At 38.0% G+C, this 12,271-nt stretch overlaps 2 protein-coding genes across 2 annotated transcripts; both read left to right on the forward strand.

Moving 5' to 3' along the window:
* Nucleotides 1-1,067: 1,067 nt before the first annotated feature.
* Nucleotides 1,068-4,938, forward strand: LOC9320019. The gene is made up of 5 exons (XM_002883906.2): nucleotides 1,068-1,932; nucleotides 2,007-2,876; nucleotides 2,960-3,418; nucleotides 3,509-3,698; nucleotides 3,796-4,938. Exons 1-5 carry the CDS (start codon nucleotides 1,513-1,515, stop codon nucleotides 4,713-4,715), a joined length of 2,859 nt encoding a protein of 952 aa, XP_002883952.1. The 5' UTR covers nucleotides 1,068-1,512; the 3' UTR covers nucleotides 4,716-4,938.
* Nucleotides 4,939-6,888: 1,950 nt separating this feature from the next.
* LOC9322074 (cell division cycle protein 27 homolog B) lies at nucleotides 6,889-12,007 on the forward strand. The gene is made up of 16 exons (XM_021032518.1): nucleotides 6,889-7,071; nucleotides 7,736-7,808; nucleotides 7,926-8,035; nucleotides 8,173-8,219; nucleotides 8,311-8,408; nucleotides 8,489-8,775; nucleotides 9,070-9,225; nucleotides 9,384-9,597; nucleotides 9,721-9,929; nucleotides 10,022-10,087; nucleotides 10,343-10,462; nucleotides 10,605-10,681; nucleotides 10,772-10,891; nucleotides 10,993-11,212; nucleotides 11,302-11,583; nucleotides 11,679-12,007. The coding sequence occupies exons 1-16, from the start codon at nucleotides 6,967-6,969 to the stop codon at nucleotides 11,727-11,729; spliced, it is 2,235 nt and encodes a 744-aa protein (XP_020888177.1). The 5' UTR covers nucleotides 6,889-6,966; the 3' UTR covers nucleotides 11,730-12,007.
* Nucleotides 12,008-12,271: the final 264 nt, after the last annotated feature.

Consider the following 12,271-nt stretch of genomic DNA (forward strand, 5'->3'; position numbering starts at 1 on the left):
TCCATGCTATCGATAAAATCTTATGATATGTTTTAGTGACTTGATTTTTTGAGTGTAATAGTGTCCAAGAGTTTTCAAAAACACTTCTCCCCCGTGTGTTTTCTAGACTAGACTTGCAGGAGATTTGTTCCAAGCAGCTAAATCCACACTTGGCAAAAACTGGTTCGGTCACTAGGCCAAATTTAGATTCTTTTACTAGTGGGCTTTAATCGGACCTAGTTCGAATACAAAAGGTGATATTAACAATAGTTTTTAGTAATTCAAATAATAAAATACTACTGTTTACGTAAAATTGAAGAATTCAAAAGATTTCATTCAATCCAATGATTATTCATTATTGTTTTTTTTTTGGTAGGCATGATTATTCATTATTGTTTGTCTTGTATTATTTGAAAATGAAGGGACAAATATTATGATTAGAAGAATAACTAAACAATGGTCAACAACCGCTGCACCACATGACAATATTAAAGAATATCTCGTAACTTTGACAAAAAATAAGCTTAAATATTTAGTTGAATCGGTACTTGCTATTGCCGTGTGAAAGAAATGTTGTCAATGCTAAATGAATTTGCCGTGTGAAATTTGGACAATTTCTAGAACACATAATGGTAGAAAGTCTTCGATCCTTGGCAGAAAACAAAACATTATTGAATTTATCGTCATATAACATTTGGATTTCTAACTCTAGGTCTAGTAACGCACCTAGGTCCATCCAAATGATGTGCTACCTAAGTCTTCTAGTTCGAATTCTGCTTGGAAAGAGATCCAAGCTTGCTCCGAACCACAAAAATTACGGATATCGGTCTCGAACCTCGCGGTTTATAAAAAAAAAAAAACAATTGGACAACTCAGTTTATAGGTCAAATATCAATTTGCAATTAAATGAAAACATATTTGATCTCTTCCAAGTTTCAACAACTGGGTTAATTTTATTTCCCATTATAACATTTCCTTTCTTTTTACACACTAATGACAATCCCTAATCTCTTCCACTATTGATTAATTTTCTTCTCCTAAGAAAAAGATAAAACCAAAATAAATAAAAACATGTGCATTTGGTACCAAAGACAACACCTGCCTCAAATCTTCTCTTTCATGTTTTTGTTGTCGCCGTCTGGTTTTACTTTTTCTTTCTTAAATTCATTCATTCTTTAACCTCAAGCAAGAATCATAATCTGGGCAACACCAAATTCTTCATCTTTTTTAATATAATTTTCTCAAGAACAAAAAAAAAAAGTTTAATACTTTATCTCTGCAATTTTTGTTTGTTTCTTTGTGCATTTGGTGATGAATCAATGATTGTCTCTTACCTTTGATCTGATCGTTTCCGCAAAATTCTCTCGTCGTTTTTGATTCCAAGCTTAATAATCCCCAAAAAAAAAGTTTAATTTTTTATACAAGAGAGAATCATTTTTGGTACTTGTGTGTTAAATCTGAGAAGGGTTTTGAGTTTAAAGCTTCATACTTCGATCCAAAGTTTCTCTCTTTTTTGGTGAATTCGAAGTGGAAATGGAATCGTTACCATCTCCATTTGGCGATCCAGCTCCTAATTTATCTGATTCAGAGCTCCGAGAAACTGCTTACGAGATCTTAGTCGCTGCTTGCCGTAGCACTGGAAGTCGTCCGCTGACTTACATCCCTCAATCGCCCAAATCTGATCGGAGCAACGGTGTGGCGACGGCGTCGTTAGCTCCGTCACCGTCACTTCATAGATCTCTGACTTCTACAGCTGCGAGTAAGGTGAAGAAGGCGTTAGGGATGAAGAAACGAATCGGCGGAGGAGAAGGAGACGGAGGAGAATCGTCGGATCAACCGGATCGGAGCAAGAAATCTGTCACGGTGGGAGAGTTAGTTCGAGTACAAATGCGAATTTCGGAGCAGATCGATTCAAGGATTCGTAGAGCTCTTCTCAGGATCGCTTCTGGTCAGGTACGTTTCTCATTGTAATTTTCTCGATTTGATTTTTTATGATTTGAGCTTTGAAATTTGTGATTTGATTTTAGCTTGGGAGGCGTGTGGAGATGATGGTGCTACCTCTTGAGCTTCTTCAACAGCTTAAAGCTTCAGATTTTCCAGACCAAGAAGAGTATGAGTCATGGCAGAGAAGAAACTTGAAGCTTCTTGAAGCCGGTTTGATATTATATCCCTGTGTGCCGTTAAGTAAATCTGATAAATCTGTTCAACAGCTTAAGCAGATTATTCGGTCGGGTATCGAGAGGCCGTTAGATACCGGGAAGATCACGGGGGAGACGCAGAATCTTAGGAGTTTAGTAATGTCTCTTGCTAGTCGGCAGAACAACAATGGGATTGGTTCTGAGACTTGTCATTGGGCTGATGGGTTTCCGCTGAATCTTAGAATCTATAAAATGCTTTTAGAGTCTTGTTTTGATGTGAACGACGAGTTGTTGATTGTTGAAGAAGTAGATGAAGTTTTAGAGCTTATAAAGAAAACATGGCCTGTCTTGGGGATGAATCAGCTGATTCACAATGTTTGCTTTCTCTGGGTGTTGTTTAATCGGTATGTTTCAACCGGACAAGTGGAGAATGACTTGCTTGTTGCTGCTCAAAACTTGATACTCGAAATTGAGAACGACTCAAAGGAGGCAAATGATCCTGAGTATTCCAAGATCTCGAGTTCTGTTTTGAGTTTGGTGATGGATTGGGCTGAGAAGAGACTTCTTGCTTACCATGATACTTTCAACATCGATAACGTTGAGACGCTGGAAACTACGGTTTCTTTGGGGATTTTGGTAGTTAAGGTACTAGGAGAAGATATTTCTAGCGAGTATAGAAGGAAAAAAAAGCATGTCGATTCAGGGCGTGATCGAGTCGATACCTATATCAGGTCTTCGTTGCGTATGGCTTTTTCACAGGTTCGCATATTTTTCCTATTTCTGTCGATCTGATTTCGTATCTGCAGCCATTTATGTAGTGTTATTGTTTTTGTTTGTAACAGACAAAGAGGATGGTGGAACATAGCAAGAAGTCAAATTCCCGGCAGAACACGAATAATCTTCCTGCTCTTGCGATTCTTGCAGAGGATATTGGTCATTTAGCTTTCAACGAGAAGGCGATATTTAGTCCAATCTTGAAGAATTGGCACCCGCTTGCAGCTGGTGTGGCTGCAGCTACGCTTCATTCGTGCTATGGAACCGAGTTGAAGAAGTTTGTCTCGGGTATTACCGAGTTGACGCCTGATGCTATAAGAGTACTCACTGCTGCAGATAAGCTTGAGAAGGATCTGGTGCAAATTGCTGTACAAGATGCAGTAGATAGTGAAGATGGCGGAAAATCTGTTATAAGAGAGATGCCTCCTTTTGAGGCGGAAGTCGTTATTGGTAACCTTGTGAAATCGTGGATCAAGACCCGAGTCGATAGGCTAAAAGAGTGGATCGACCGGAATCTCCAACAAGAGGTATCTAACAACTTTAAAGATCTTTCCTGGTTTTTGTTCTTTTTAAGAGTTTATTCGTTTATTGATTGGTTTTGTAACTTTCTATTGAAGGTATGGAATCCGAGATCGAATAAACTCGGTATCGCTCCTTCTGCTGTGGATGTACTGAGGATGGTAGATGAGACATTGGAAGCATTTTTCTTGTTGCCGATACTTTTGCATCCAGTTTTACTTCCTGAGCTAACGTCAGGACTCGACAAGTGTATGCAGCATTATGTATCAAAGGCGAAATCTTCCTGTGGTACGCAGTCGATTGTTTGTTTTTTGGAATGATAAAGCTCACGCTTTGTTGATTTCACTTATGGAGTTTCTGGTTTTTTTTGTATGGTTTCCATTAGGCTCGCGGAATACATTTCTACCCGCTTTGCCTGCTTTAACAAGATGCACGGTCGGGTCCAGACTACATGGTGTATTCAAGAAAAAGGAGAAGCCAGTGGTAGCTTCTCACAGGAGAAAATCACAGCTGGGGACGAGTAATGACTCCGCGGAAATACTCCAGTTCTGTTGCAGGATCAACACTCTGCAGTATATCAGGACAGAGATCGAATCATCCGGGAGAAAAACATTGAATCGTCTCCCGGAATCTGAAATTGCGGCTTTGGATGGTAAAGGTAAAATCTTTGAACAGTCAATTGGTTATTGCTCGAAAGGAATACAGCAATTGTCTGAAGCAACTGCTTACAAGATCGTCTTCCATGACCTGAGCAACGTTCTCTGGGATGGTCTTTACCTCGGGGAAGTTCCTTCCTCGAGGATTGAGCCGTTTCTTCAAGAGCTCGAACGGTGCCTTGAGATTATCTCCTCATCGGTTCACGACAGAGTCCGAACCAGAGTCATTTCGGACATCATGAGAGCTTCTTTTGACGGGTTCTTATTGGTCCTCCTCGCAGGCGGGCCATCGCGTGGCTTCACAATTCAAGACTCTGCTGCCGTAGAGGAGGATTTCAAGTTTCTGTGCGATCTTTTCTGGTCAAATGGAGACGGATTGCCTTTGGATCTAATCGAGAAGGTTTCGACGACAGTCAAGAGTATACTTCCGCTGCTGCGCACGGATACAGATTCTTTGATTGAACGGTTTAAAGCAGTGTGTCTCGAGAATCATGGTTCTGACAGAGGGAAGCTTCCGTTACCGCCGACTTCTGGTCCGTGGAGTCCCACAGAACCAAACACACTTTTAAGAGTATTGTGTTATCGTTATGATGAGCCTGCGACTAAGTTTCTGAAAAAGACTTATAACTTGCCGAGGAAGCTAACCTGAGAGTGACCTACATTGGTACAAAACCCGGTTTAGTTTGAAACGTGGAATATTATTTTGGTTAAGCGGCTAGCGGTTTGGTATTGGGAAATTAAATTACTTGTACAAGAAAGTAGAAATTTTTAGTGAAATATTCTTCTTTTGTACTACTAATCAAAGCTTGTGGGCTTTGTTACATGTTGTCAACTGTTATAATTTGTATATTGTAATACCTTTGTTTTTCATCTTTCTTTTTCAACTTTTATTTGATTTTCGGACTGACAATTGCAAAATTGCTATGATGGTTTATTCAATGTTCTTTTAAAACTCATAGTGTTCATGGAATGGATAACATATTTGATGGATAAAAGTATTTTAACACGTTTCTAGTATTTCTGTTAAAATTGTGTAGTGATTTTTAATAGAAATAAAATTTCAAAATATATACGAATCAACAAGTTTATTGCATGCTTTACGCTGCTTCTCTCTCTGCATCATGATCAAGCACAACTTTGTTTAAACGCAAAAAAAAAAAAAAAAAAAACTTATTAAACCACACAAAAAAACTTCTTTAAATCGAGCAATATCTTCGATTCATTTTTATGATACACCTCTTCAACTTCTTTGATTTCCTGGAGTTGTTCTCCATCCGTTACAACCTCAACTACTGTTCGTTGCAAGGAAGAGCTTTTACAAGAAAATATATGTAATACGTACAAGTACATGATTGTTTGAACACGGATGTTACGTTTTATTTGAAGTTAGTTATATATAATCAAACAGTCTTTCAATTAAATTAGAAAGAAACAATATTGTCTACATGGTCACATGATCTAAAGAAACAGCGACGACGAAACTCTTCTGTGATTCCTTCCACTGTAACTCTTCTTCTGACATTGTTCTTCTTCGAATCGTAAAAGAAAAGCTCGGAAGCATTTGATGGCGACACAAAACAGATTTCTTCAGCATCAGTGTCGCATGTCTTTACTAAGAAATTCCAGGACGATAAATCACAAAAAGAAGGACAAAGAACACCAGTACTCTTGGTCAACCAAATTTGCTTCTTGATATCATCAAGAACACACAAAATATAACTATAATCATTGTTGACAGTAAATAACGCTAACTTCCCTTTGTAGTTTATTAGTTTTAGACGATAATCTAACTTCACTTCTTCTTTTGGTGCTTCAATGAGAAGTAACCGTTCAAACTCAACATCAAAACTCACTATCACAAAGCTGGTGCTTGATTTTTTTTCCAAGCTGCATAATACACAACTCCGTTGATGCATACCACATCACTTCATAGCGATAGAGGATATTACTCTCAACGTGCCTCCATGATGAAAAAGAAGAAGATTGTATCTGACCTCTTTCCAACGTACATACACTATGTTCAACAGAGTCGTCGTGGCTCGCATTCCTGCGTAATATCTTGTATTGATCTTTCCTTGAGTCGTATCCTAAGCACATATATATAACACCTCTGATACTCATTAGGAATCCTTAGTACTTGTCTTGTTGTTGGATTACATATGAAGAAATGACGACTCTGCTGACCCAAAACAGATATACAGAGGATTCCATTAACTGATCAGGAGAGATTATTCTCGACTCCGGCATGTCGTGTTTGGATAATACAAGTGATAAATTGTTCGATTCTTGAGGAGGAAGAGGCGTAGAGTAACAGATCAATGGATTCTCATTACTATAAGTTCTATACCAATGTTTAATACCACAGCAGACGAGTAAACGTGGTCGAGACAGAGACAAAGACATAAAAAGAGTCAATGAAATGTCTGCTACATGTAATGGAACACCACTGCTTCGATACGCACCGAAACCTGAAAATAGATTCCGCTGGCAATCTTTTGAGTATCTCGATCGTCAGATCTAGAGGAATCGATTCTGTGTTACTGTTTCCAACGGTTGTGATCGAACCGTCGTCGTTGTCTTCATCTCTCTGCTGCTGTGTTTTCATGGTGGCCGCTCGAACAAGTAAACAACACAAACCCTAGATAGTTATTCAACCTTATATTAATTGTTGAACACGGTCAGATTACAAAGCCCAATAAGCTAACTAAGCCCAAGGCTAATGGATCTGTCACGTGCGGAATTGTTTGAAAACAGAGCATCGCACGTGCCGCATCAAAATTTGAAATCACGACGACTTCAAAAAAAAAAATCCCAAAGGGTAAAAAAAAAAAATAGTTGCAGAAAAAACAGAAAACCCTCGTTTCTCTCTCTTCTCTCTCTCTCGAAGAAGAAAGGCAACTATGGAAGCTATGCTTGTGGACTGTGTGAACAACAGTCTTCGTCATTTTGTCTACAAGAATGCTATTTTCATGTGCGAGCGTCTCTGCGCTGAGTTTCCTTCTGAGGTATCACCCTCTTCTTTCACTCTCTCTGATTTTATCTCTCTTTATTCAAATTCTGTAAATCGAAGCTCTTGGAATGGTAAATTAGAGAGTTTTGGGTTTGTAATTTGTCTGGGTATCTTTGAATTCGTCGAAAGTGCATCTCTTTTTGGAATTTGATAGCTTCACTGTGTTTCTTCTAAACGATTTTGGTTTCTTACCTTTTAGCCCTTTGTTTTCGAGATCTATGTGTTGTTTTCTGGGTCAATTAGGAGATGAATTCGTTGTTTTATTCTCTCTTTTGTTGAATTTGTTTTCTCTAGTAGCTGTGCTCATTAGTCATTACTGATTGGAAAATTTGCAATTTGAGGGTTTAGATTTCCGAAGTTAATGACTTTGTCCATATATGATCTCAAGTTTAAGTTTTTATTATCCTTGGAACTTAGCTATGAGTCAACTGTTAGAGGAAAGTCTCTGGGATTATCTCAAGCTTTGTTAAAATTTTGGTTAATACAGCTTCAGTAATAGTTGAGAAAGTATTCATTCATTCAGCCTTTGGTCTGGATTAATTTCAACATTCGTAGTGGTTGTCTAGTTTCTAGCTTCAGTTAGTAGAAAGCATGTCAATAAAAGACTAGACTTTGAGGCCTTTCTGTTTGATCACTTTCTGACTTTTCCTATTATATAGGTTAATTTGCAGCTATTAGCCACCAGCTACCTGCAGAATAATCAAGCTTACAGTGCATATCATTTGCTAAAGGGTGTGTGGCATTGTTTCTTTACTTGTTGCTTTTTAGCCTTTTAGTCGGAATTTTGCGCCTTCTTTTCTTTGGTCGTTTTGATCATCTTTGTATATTTTTTTTCAATATTTTGTAAAGGAACACAAATGGCTCAGTCCCGGTACTTGTTCGCGTTATCATGCTTTCAGATGGACCTTCTCAATGAAGCTGAATCTGCACTCTGCCCTGTTAATGAACCTGGTGCGGAGGTATTTAATGTTCTTTGGTATATTGCCTTTTTTCGCTTACTGAATGTCATTTTACAAACACAGTGTGTCAGTATCTGGACCTTATTTATTGATTTATTTTACTTAAGATAACAACATCGCTTCTGGTTATTGTGCAGATCCCAAATGGTGCAGCAGGCCATTACCTTCTTGGACTTATATACAAGTTCGTTTCTTTGTTCTGTCTATGCATTTTTTTTTTTTTTGATTCTGAATGTCTTCGATGATATGTCTAATTTATAATAGTGACCTTTCAGGTATACTGATAGAAGGAAGAATGCTGCTCAACACTTTAAACAGTCTTTGACAATAGACCCTCTACTTTGGGCCGCATATGAGGAATTATGTATATTAGGTGAGCAGAATCTCTTTTCTGCATACTTCACAGATTTGTTATGGTTCGCTTAACACTTTTCTGTCCGTTCAACTTTTCAGGTGCTGCTGAGGAAGCAACTGCAGTTTTTGGTGAAACAGCTGCTCTCTCTATTCAAAAGCAGTACATGCAACAACTGTCAACTTCCCTCGGCTTAAACACGTATAATGAGGAACGTAATTCGACTTCTATTACAAACACGAGTTCTGAAGATTATAGTCCCAGGCAGTCTAAACACACACAAAGCCATGGCCTTAAAGATATCTCTGGAAATTTCCATTCTCATGGACTTAATGGAGGTGTTTCGAACATGTCATTCTATAATACTCCTTCGCCAGTGGCTGCACAGGTAATGTCACACAGTTGTTGTACTGGTTTTTTTTTTTATGTACAACTATGTCTCCATCTGTTGATCACACATTCTTTAGTACTTAGGAGACTAGTGCATCATGGGTGTTGATTTCACAGCGTTTATATCTTTTATGCCAAAAGAATGGGTTGTCTAATCTTTTGACTATTAAAAATGGGGTCTTCATTATGTTTTAGTGTCTATGGTTTGGCTTGTTAATTTTATCAGCCTTTTTAGTTATCTGAATGATAACAGCTTTAAATGAAATGCTTTTTTGTATTTTTGAAATTGTAGCTATCCGGTATAGCTCCACCACCACTTTTCCGGAATTTTCAGCCAGCTGTTGCAAATCCAAACTCCCTTATTACTGACAGTTCTCCAAAGTCCACAGTTAACTCTACTCTTCAAGCACCCAGAAGAAAGTTTGTAGATGAAGGAAAGTTACGTAAGGTAGTATTCACATATCTGTACTGGTCTACTTGACATCATCAAATCATAACTTTGAATTTATTGGTCTTGACTTTCTCTGTAATAGTCTGATTCTTACTCGGGATGAAATTTTCTATACCAACTTTCTCATCGTGAGTGCATGTCTCTTTTGTTTGCAGATTTCTGGCAGGCTATTTTCTGATTCTGGTCCACGACGGAGCTCAAGACTGTCCGCTGATTCAGGGGCAAACACTAATTCAAGTGTTGCAACAGTAAGCGGAAATGTGAACAACGCTTCCAAGTATTTGGGAGGTTCTAAATTGAGTTCTTTGGCACTTCGTTCTGTAACACTTCGGAAGGGACACTCCTGGGCAAATGAAAACATGGATGAAGGTTGTGACATTCCATGCACTATATCACTATTTTGTTTGAAATCTGGCCTTGTGTGATTATTGTTATCATGCCATCTATTTTGGTGTCTGCGTATTTGTAATACCGTCATTCTGATGGGTTTAGGGGTCCGTGGGGAACCTTTTGATGATTCAAGGCCTAATACTGCCTCAACGACTTCCAATGATGCTAAATCCTGTGATCAAGAAGATGAAACAATGTCGATTGGTGGCACAGCGATGAGTGCAAGAATCACAATTGGTGTTTTGGAAATTTTAAACCTCCTTAGGACACTCGGAGAAGGGTGTAGACTTTCGTACATGTACAGGTGTCAGGTAGGCATAGTGTTGTTCTCGTGCATTATGCAAGGTGAGGTGAACTTATATAAGTTTATCTCATTGTTTCCCTCTGCTTCTGGGTGGTTCAGGAGGCACTGGATACGTATATGAAACTTCCACATAAGCATTATAATACAGGATGGGTTCTTTCCCAGGTAATTATTGACTCTTTTTCTCTTTTAGGCTGCCATATATGGATATAGCTTGGACATGTTCTATTTGGAAAACCATTTTAGGAGCTATCTTATTCAGTTTTTTGTTTTTGTTTTGTATATACACTTTCCCCCTTTTTATAACGACTACTTGAACGGAAGTTTCCGAAGAGAACCCCTGAATGAGTTTTAGTCTAGTGGCCTGTGATAGTTATTGTTGAAAGGCTTGTATACATATATTATGGCTATTAAATGCAGGTCGGGAAGGCATACTTTGAATTAATTGACTATCTAGAAGCTGAAAAAGCATTCCGTCTTGCCCGCCAGGCTTCTCCTTATTGCTTAGAAGGAATGGATATATACTCTACGGTCCTCTACGTAAGTGTATTTTCCTGGTTTCCTAACATACAATCTCATCTGAGTCTCTGATGAAACTCAAAATTTGACATTTTGCTTTAGGCTCAGAGAAGATTGGAAAATTTCTGGAAAGAAATATCATGTATTGTAATTTTTTTTGCAGCATTTGAAGGAAGATATGAAGCTGAGTTACTTGGCTCAGGAACTAATATCAACCGATCGCTTAGCCCCTCAATCTTGGTAACTTTTGTTTATAAGTTATTTTTTTGATTATTGTTTTCATTTATTGTTGGTAATAGGAGAAATAAGAGAAAAAAATCAATTATGTAGGTGTGCTATGGGAAATTGCTATAGCTTGCAAAAGGACCATGAGACTGCACTGAAGAATTTCCTACGAGCTGTTCAACTGAATCCAAGATTTGCATATGCACATACCCTATGTGGCCACGAGTAAGAAAGCTTCTATCCATTTGACTTTGTCTTGTACAATGTGCTTTAAATCCTCTGGTTGCTGGTCTAAGTGACACTCTCTATCTTTACTGTCTCTGTAGATACACAACTCTTGAAGATTTTGAGAACGGAATGAAAAGTTACCAAAACGCACTTCGTGTAGATACAAGACACTACAACGCATGGTACGGGCTTGGAATGATATATCTACGCCAAGAGAAGTTAGAGTTCTCAGAGCATCACTTCAGAATGGCTTTCCTAATTAACCCGAGTTCGTCTGTTATAATGTCTTATTTAGGGACATCTTTGCATGCCTTAAAGGTTATTTTATTACTTTCATTTTATTATGTCTACAAGTAAAACAATCTTTAAAGAATGACTAAATGCTTCTTCTTGTTCTCTGTTAACAGAAAAGTGAGGAAGCACTAGAGATAATGGAGCAAGCTATAGTAGCAGACAGAAAAAACCCTCTTCCAATGTACCAGAAAGCTAACATACTTGTCTGCTTAGAAAGATTAGATGAAGCTCTAGAAGTTCTTGAGGAGCTCAAAGAGTATGCGCCTTCAGAGAGCAGTGTTTACGCTTTAATGGGGAGGATCTATAAGCGGCAAAACATGCACGATAAGGCCATGCTTCACTTCGGTCTAGCTTTGGATATGAAACCGCCTGCAACTGACGTTGCTGCAATAAAGGTTTGAGTCTTTTAGAACTACAACAAACAGAGTATTTTGAGAGTCTAGTGAAAGCATTCATCGGGTAAACTGGTTATTCTTATTGTCTGAAACAGGCTGCAATGGAGAAATTGCATGTTCCAGATGAGATCGACGTGAGCCCATGAAACCATTGATGCTCCAAGAACCTTGGTATGAATTAATATGAAACCGTTGCTGCTCCACGAACCACGGGTATGAAATATTTGTGCAAAGCCTACCTCTTTTAGGGAACTAGTTGGGTCTTAAATCTTACGAGGATTTTGTAGCTTTGGTACCAAAACCGTAACACAGCCACACGAACTTACCACATGACTTGAGTATGTATCATGAGTTGATCTGTATGTTGTCCATAACTACTTATTCGCAATATATAAATTTTCCACATGAGTATGTATTTTTCGAACTTGGTTTTTACATATTCTTGCTTTAGTAAGATTTTCAGTTTAAAGTTTCCAAAATTTTGTGCGAACATAAAATTTTTTTATTTTTTCTGGACTTTTGATATCAAATACCATTATTAATTTGATAGCTAATAATATCAATTAGAAATTTAATACATATATATATTTAGTTGAGGCATGTCCTCAATTCCTTGTTGGCTAAGTGATTTTAGAGGAAAAAATATTTATGAAAGTTGTAACTCTCATCACTTCTGTTTTTCTAGGAA

Source organism: Arabidopsis lyrata, assembly GCF_000004255.2.
Source record: "Arabidopsis lyrata subsp. lyrata unplaced genomic scaffold ARALYscaffold_3, whole genome shotgun sequence".
NCBI lineage: Eukaryota > Viridiplantae > Streptophyta > Magnoliopsida > Brassicales > Brassicaceae > Arabidopsis > Arabidopsis lyrata.

What these genes read in the sequence shown, in the direction of transcription:
- LOC9320019 (XM_002883906.2), top strand. Translation starts at nt 1,513, where the DNA reads ATGGAATCGTTACCATCTCCATTTGGCGATCCAGCTCCTAATTTATCT. An exon ending in TGCGTATGGCTTTTTCACAG is followed by an intron (nt 2,877 to 2,959) that starts GTTCGCATATTT and finishes TGTTTGTAACAG; the next exon opens with ACAAAGAGGATGGTGGAACA. An exon ending in ACCGGAATCTCCAACAAGAG is followed by an intron (nt 3,419 to 3,508) that starts GTATCTAACAAC and finishes TTTCTATTGAAG; the next exon opens with GTATGGAATCCGAGATCGAA.
- LOC9322074 (XM_021032518.1), top strand. Translation starts at nt 6,967, where the DNA reads ATGGAAGCTATGCTTGTGGACTGTGTGAACAACAGTCTTCGTCATTTT. An exon ending in TGAGGAATTATGTATATTAG is followed by an intron (nt 8,409 to 8,488) that starts GTGAGCAGAATC and finishes TCAACTTTTCAG; the next exon opens with GTGCTGCTGAGGAAGCAACT. An exon ending in CATCTTTGCATGCCTTAAAG is followed by an intron (nt 11,213 to 11,301) that starts GTTATTTTATTA and finishes CTCTGTTAACAG; the next exon opens with AAAAGTGAGGAAGCACTAGA.